Here is a 7,386-nt window from a genome sequence, read left to right as displayed (position 1 = left end):
AAATGATTCCTCTGTGTTGACCCTCTTTTTTGTAGACTGGACACTGGTTCACTATATCTTGTAGTTTTTCCCGTGGTTTTATGATACAGGTGAGTGCTGCTTGAGTTCCAGGGACAAGACAGTAACAAGGGAGGCTCAGAGGAAAAAAATGAAGAAATGTCCAGATTTTTGAGAAAGGGAAGCCAAACCCCCTGTTCTATCCATCTTATCTTAATGCAGGGAATTTTTTCCCCTTGCTTTGAGGTAGTTTTCTTCACTACTTTTAAAATTTCTCCTTTTCTCATTAATTTGTATGTGGTATTCTTATGCCTGAGCTTTGTTATCTCCTAAACATAATTATTATGCAAAGAATGTGTAACGGTTAGAGACAGGAAAACTTAAACTTAGTAATAGAAGCCCTTGTCCCAGTTTCTTGGAAAGCACTTAAGTTAGTTGATAAAGTTTTTTTCAAATGTAATTTTTTTAGCCCACACTCTACATTTAATTAATTTATTTTAATGGCTTTACTCTTTAATCTTAGACTATACATTTATTTTTATTATTAATTATTAATACACATTAATTGTACACATTAATGGATTCAATGTGATGTTTCTACCTGCATATATGATGTGTATTGATTATATCCAGCCTCCCTCCCCCTTCTTCCCCATCACCCTTCCAACCCCAGATAATCACAATTCAATTTTCATGTCCATTTTTTAATTTTCACTTTGTGTTTCTGTCTGGCTTATTTTGCTTAACATATCCTCTGTTTCCATTCATTTTCCTACAGATAACAGGAGGTTATGCTTTATGGATGAACAATACTGCCCTGTGTGTATATGTTTTCTTTATCCATCCATGTTGATGGGCTCCTAGGCTGGTACAGTGTCTTAGCTATTATGAATATTGTCACAGTAACATGACTATGCAGATATTATTTTGTATGCTGACTTCATTTCCTTTTTATGTATACTTGTGGGGTTAGCTGATGATATGGTAGTTCTGTTTTTATTTTGAGGAACTTCCATGCTGTTGCCATAGTGGCTGCACTAATTTGCATTCTCAAAAACAGTGTTTGAGTTTCTTTTTCTACATATCCTCACTAGCATTTGTTTTTGTTGTTGTTGTTTGATAACAACCATTCTGACTGGACTAAATGATAGTTCATTGATCATCATTTCCCTGATGGCTAGTGATAAGGAACATTTTTCATAGTAATGACCCATTTGTATGTCTACTTTGATAAGTCTATTTAGGTTATATGTTCGTTTTCTAATTGTATTTTTATATTGTTACTTTAGAATTTTTATTGAATTTTTAAAAGCAATTTATTGTTTTATGTATATGTATTACCTGCATGTATATAAAAGTGCTCTCGTGTTGTGTGCAATGTCAGTGGAGGTTAGAAGAGGGTGTCCGATCCCCTGCAACTGGAGTTATGGACAGTTATTAGCCACCATGTGGGTGCTGGGAATTGAATCCGGGTCCTCTGCAGGAATAGTCATTGCTCTTAACCACTGAGCCATCCCTCCAGCCCCTTTTTATTGAAGTTTTTTGATTTTCATACAATATAGTTTCATGGTATTTAGATCCCCTCCCTACATTTCTTGAGGTCTTTTTATAGTCTGAATATTAACTGTGTCAGATGAATAGCTGGCAACTATTTTCTCCCACACTGTATACTGTACTATCTTCATTCTATTATTTCCTTCACTGTGTGAAAGCTTTCTAATTTGATGTAATTCCATTATTCCTTGCTTTTGTTTCCTGAGCTATTGGCATCTTGTTCAGTAAATTATTGTTTGTGACAGTATCTTGAAATGTTTCCCCCTGTTTTCCTGTAATAGTTTCAGAGTTTCAGATCTTATATTAAGTCATTTGATAGTTTGAGTTGGATTTGTATAGGGTGAGAGGGAAGGGTCAAATTTGAGTCTTCTTCACATGCACATCCAGTTTTCCCAGCACTGTATGTTCTCCAGTGTATCTTTTTGACACAGTTGTTAAGAATCAGATGGCTACAAATGTGTGGATTAATTTCTGGATTCTCTGTCTGTTCCCCTGGATAATCTTAACTTTCTTTTTTCCTATTTATGTGCTTCTCATCTCTGTCTCTTGTCAAAATGCTCTGACTACACCTAATATTATATTGATTAAGAGCAATGAGAGTGAACAGCCTTGTCTTATTCCTGATGTTAGAGGAAATGCTTGCTGTTTTTCAACATTCAGTTTGATATTGATTTTGTGTTTGAAATATGTAACCTTTATTATGTTGGTATCGGATCCTTCATACATAATTAATTATTGGATTTTATCATGAATGGGTATTGAATTTTATCAAATTATTTTCTACATTTATTTCTGTGGTTCTTTTAATGTTAATAGCATGTTTATTGATTTGCACTCTTGCATCTTGGGATAAAAGCCTACCTGACAACAGTGTATGATCTTTTTGATAGGATGTTGAATTTCATTTTATATTGTATTTTGTTGAATATTTCTGCATCTGTGTTCATCAAGACTATTGGTCTATAGTTCCCTTTTGTTTTCATATGAAGTTTTGGTAATGGTAATACTTTCCTAGTAAGTGAGTTTAGAAGAGTTCCTTCCATTTCAACTCTATGTAATAATTTGTGAAGAATTGATATTGGTCATTCTTTAAAAGCTCAGAAAAAAATCTTCAGTGAAGACATCATGTCCTGGCTTTTTTTCATTGGGTGACTTTTTACCAGTTCAGTCTCACTGCCTATTCAGGTTCTTCTATATCCTCTTGGTTGTATTTTTCCAATTTGTAGCATGTAGTTTTTCAAAGTGATTCCTAATGATCCTTTGTATTTCTGTGCCATGAATTGTAATGTGTCCTCTAACATTTCTAACTATTTCTTTGGATCTTCTATATTTCTGGGTTAATCTAAGAGGTTTATTCATTTTGTTTATTCTTTCAAAGAAATAACTTTATTTCATTGATCCTTGGTACTTTTATTTTGTTTTGATGTTTATTTATTTCCTTATAGTAATTTTGGTTTGGTTTATTCTTGCCTTACTTAGTCCTTGCATCATTGTTGTTTATTTGAATGATTTCTGCTTTTTTATGTAGGTATTCATGCTTTGGGTATTGTTTTTTATATATCCTACACGTTTGCTGATACTGTATTTCCATTGGCTTCAAGAATTTTTTAAGTTTTCCAACTGACTTCCTAATGGCCTATTGTTTGCCTGGGGGCACGAGGGAAAACAGGGTGTTGCCAGCACATGGTAAAGCTTCTTTCCTGGACCTCCTTGGGCCATGTGTTCTGTAGACAGGAGTCATAGCTGAAGCCTCAGCAGTGCTCAAGGCTGCTGTAATTCACCCCTGTGAGCAGAGAAGCAACAGACCCACAGAATCCTTTTCTTTCCCTGTTAGACAGGAATCCATGCTTGAATCTGTGGGGCGGAAGGGTAGATCCTGGCACTGCTATGATTCTATACAGCACTGGCCATACCCTGGTTTCAGAGGGCAAGCGCTCCAATCCCCTGATTCTTGAGGGTAGCTCCCCATGTTCAACAATTACCCAGCAGAAAGAGACTCCTCCTTCCCTAGCTGTAAAGGTGGCATGATAGGAACTCAGACATTTTGTGTCTACACTATTAGGCCAGGTTTGAATCTCATGAGGTTCCAGATTCCTTACCTCAAAATGCTGCTATTCACCTATTGTTCTGTTTTTTGATTTGTGGAGGAAGAAAGTACTGGATGCTTCTATTCAGCTATCTTAGAATCTTACCCAAATATAAATTTTTGTTCTATAATTTTTTAAGCCTTTATTACCTACTCCCATTTGTCTGCCAGGAAGTGCTAGCATGTAAAGCTTAACAGGAAACAAATATGTATAAATGGGAAAAATCAGAAATTGTTAGTCCTTCTGTTTGACATTTGTTTATAGATATCTGTCCCCATGGTCAAAACTTCTATATTTTATGCATATTACAGGCATATTTCCTGCTACTGAAACTGTTCCTGGCATTATAGTGGAACAGTGATATATTTGGTTTCATGGTGCCCTACAAAAACCATGATAATTTCCACATGCCTTACAAGACAGCATTGTGTTGGGTTTCTGCTCTGGTTTCTCCCATGTCTATTTAGGTAGATAGCAGAATAAACCAAAACACACAAGAATGCCAAAGTGAACCACCCACTTACCTATGAAGAGCATCATTAGATACAGCTTCAGCATGTATGGAAAACAGGTAGATATATCAAAGGGTAACGTGGTGGAGTTAGTGCCAAGTGATTCAAAATAAGGCAGTGATTGATGGATGGCAAATGCTGTTTAAAGAAAAAGGATCATAAGGATTTCCTTTATTAGTTACAGAGGTGCATATGTATATACCTCTATAATGAAGGGCATTTTGAATGTGACAATGACAGTTTTGTGAGACTGCAGAATCTTATCTGTAGCTGTAGCTGCAGCTTGATATGGGGATCTTCTTTCTAAGTGATGAAGTTGCTGAGACTGTCACGGGATTCTGACAGTAAATTATTGTCCATTGAATATATGCTATTGAATCCACGTATTTCGTGCTTCCATAGAAAGACTGTATAGTGCTTCCTAAAATAGTAACTCAAAAATACATCTGTCTCCTTTGCCATAAATAGGGGTGACAAGCAAATACAGAAAGTGCTGCATACATTTTTCTCTTGGAGTTGCACAACACCTATCTAACAGAGTAGAGATTCTGAGAAGTTCTGCAGTGAAGAAACTAGTATCACCCAACATTCTCTCATCCTAACCAGCTTTGGGATATCTTCACCCTCCCCCATCCTCAGAAGTACTTAATAAAAATTTGGGGGAACACTGAGAAATGTTGTCTGTATTCTGTAGCCTGGTGTCAGATACAAACAGGATCTATGAAACTGTATTGAATGTAGAGTTTTGGCGACATTTCATGCAGGAGAATGGCAGTATGCTATGGTTATCTAAGCTGCTGCCATAGAAGGTGAGTGGGTAGAGGTATGATACACTATTTTTAGAGTCAGAGCTGGGGTATCAGTGACATTGGCAGACCTGTAGCTGACACCAAACTTGCCATTGAGATTATTGCGGGCTATAACTAAGTCATGGCATTTTAACATTTAAGTTACTGTTTGGGTCATTTATATGAGTTTCATTTATGCTTTACATTTATTAGATATGAAAATTATAGTTTAAAATTAAATCAGAGTTATTTACTTTATTAAAAGTTGTTAAAATTATCAGGTTAAGTAGGTTTTCTTCACTGCATACTTCTGTACTCTGGAACATTTGAAACACACAAAGATAAACCTAAAGCCACCTCTATTCCACTGCCTAGAACTAATCATGGTTAATATTGTGTCGTACATATTTCTAGATTCCCTTCTGTAGGTACTTAGTTCTATTATTGCGAGAATAAGTTTAGGGGTCTATTAAAGAGTGGAAGTTGTGTGACACCTCTATAAAAACATTTCCTCCAAATGAAAAGGCATAGAATTTTAAACTCCAAGAGTAGAAATGTTCCCTACACACTTATTCATCCCATATTTTAGGAAAGGATTCTTTTACAATTTATTTTTAGCTTATTAAGGTATGTATTTCTGGAGCACGGTGACATTTTGATATATGATGAAATATGGAATGATGAAATCTAATTAGCTTTCACTACCTCACATATTTTTGTAGTGAGACATTAGAATTTGGTCTTTTGCAGGGGTACATTATTACTGGCTGCAGTCAGCTTGCTGTACAGTTCTCAGAAATTTATGTCTCCTAGTGTAAACTTCATGTCCTTCCCAGCATTTATTCTTCTTATATTCTTCATAGTATGTTCATGTGACAAAGCAAACAAATGCACTTGGGAAATCTTTAGTGGATGAGGGATTTCATTCTTAAAGAACGGTGATCAGGGATTTTTTTAATGGTGTTTAGAAAATTATTCTTTAGGTTCTCTGAGTATAGTCTATCCCAAATTAAAAAATTCCTTTTGAAAACAAATCAAATTTTAAAATTCTGTCTGGTTTACTGTAACTTAAGCTATTTGGTTTGTTTGTTTGTTTGGCTATCAGGAGATAGGAAACGTGTTTTCTCTTATAGACTAGTTATTGACAACATCTCCTTAGATGTTTTCCTGTAGTTACTTTAACATGCTTTGTTGGTTATTTAAAAACTTTAATCAGGACTTCCAGAAAACTCCCTGAAGCTTGTCGAACCCACTACTGAAGGAAGCATTTATTCTTCACATATCCCTAAGTTCTTTGAAAAATAACTTTAGTTATTTAAGCTTTAGATTTACGTTTAAGTTGTGCAATTAACCTACTTTATTATTACAGCCCGTAGTTGGTCTCATGTGTATTGGGCATATACTGGTGCATATGACAATGGAAGGAAGCAAAGAAATGGGCAGATACCCATCTATCCACATGGAGCTAGTCTAGGTGGGGAAAGGCACATGAAACCAGGAAGCATATAAATGTCTGGTTGCAACTGAGAGATACTCTAAAATAATAATGACGCTGTACTGGGCAACTCATTTAGTTGAAAAGTCGGAGGCTTCCCTCTGAAAGTGGTCATTCATGTGAAGGTAGCTATATAGTCACTGGCAGAGGTATGATGCATAGGAAATGGTGAGAAACAGAATCCCCAGAGATAACTAAACTCAAACCATAGCCTCTCAGCATGCCTCTGCATGCGCAAGTCTTGGTGGGTAAACAGAATCAGAGAGGTTAAATGAGTCACCCAAAACTTATAGTTAAGGAAGTTAAGGACCAGGACTCAGATGCCCTAATTTCTTAACCAATATTTTGTGCATTGAGCAGAGCCACTTCCCTCTTGAACTTTGCTTCTCAATGTTTTGCTTCTCTGCAGCAAGGGAAATAGGCCAGAAAGATAAAATCATGAGTCAAGAACTACACAAAAATAGCAATTCAGTCATCAAAAATTTAATGAAATATCATAGCTCAATGGCTTTTGTCAGTTGGCAGCACAACACATCGCTCTTACCTTCGGCTAGAACACACAGAGGGTAAACTGGCATCCACAGTGTTTGACTGAGCCATGTCAAGATGGTATAAGATGTCCCTATGACTGATAACATGCTGTAAGTGTACCTGCAAGGAGACAGGGATCTTGTAAATATCATTTGCTGCTGGTGTCTAGGAAATAAAAGAAGACAATACCTTACTACATAATCACAGGAGTAAAATTGGAAGTATGCAAATCACATGCTTTTATTGCCTATAATTTAAGCAATAAAGAGGTTAAAGTGACGTGTTAGGGGATCATGTTACTCTGGCTTATCTCATGGGGTGGATCATAGATAATTACACAGTTGAACAATAACAGGAATGTAGGTCTCATTGCTTCCCAAGAACTTAGTTACAAGCTTCCTTGATTAGTGACTTCAATTTTA

The 7,386-nt window shown here is 36.0% G+C and overlaps 1 protein-coding gene across 2 annotated transcripts in view; it reads right to left on the bottom strand.

Moving 5' to 3' along the window:
* Positions 1 to 7,386, bottom strand: part of Hacd4 (3-hydroxyacyl-CoA dehydratase 4) — a 31,525-nt gene that overhangs the window by 2,290 nt on the left and 21,849 nt on the right. Inside the window, exons 5-6 of one of the 2 annotated variants that reach the window (XM_008845522.3) lie at positions 6,978 to 7,084; positions 4,163 to 4,288 (exon numbers count right to left, since the gene is read on the bottom strand). In XM_008845522.3, the coding sequence (XP_008843744.1) occupies positions 4,163 to 4,288; positions 6,978 to 7,084 (233 nt within the window). The remainder of the gene's footprint in view (positions 1 to 4,162; positions 4,289 to 6,977; positions 7,085 to 7,386) is intronic. The other variant, XM_017801210.2, reaches the window with a different exon arrangement.

The sequence above is a fragment of the Nannospalax galili genome, unplaced genomic scaffold (assembly GCF_000622305.1).
Source record: "Nannospalax galili isolate Female #2095 unplaced genomic scaffold, S.galili_v1.0 scaffold1082, whole genome shotgun sequence".
Classification (NCBI taxonomy): Eukaryota; Metazoa; Chordata; class Mammalia; order Rodentia; family Spalacidae; genus Nannospalax; species Nannospalax galili.
This window is presented reverse-complemented; position numbering and strand designations above follow the sequence as displayed.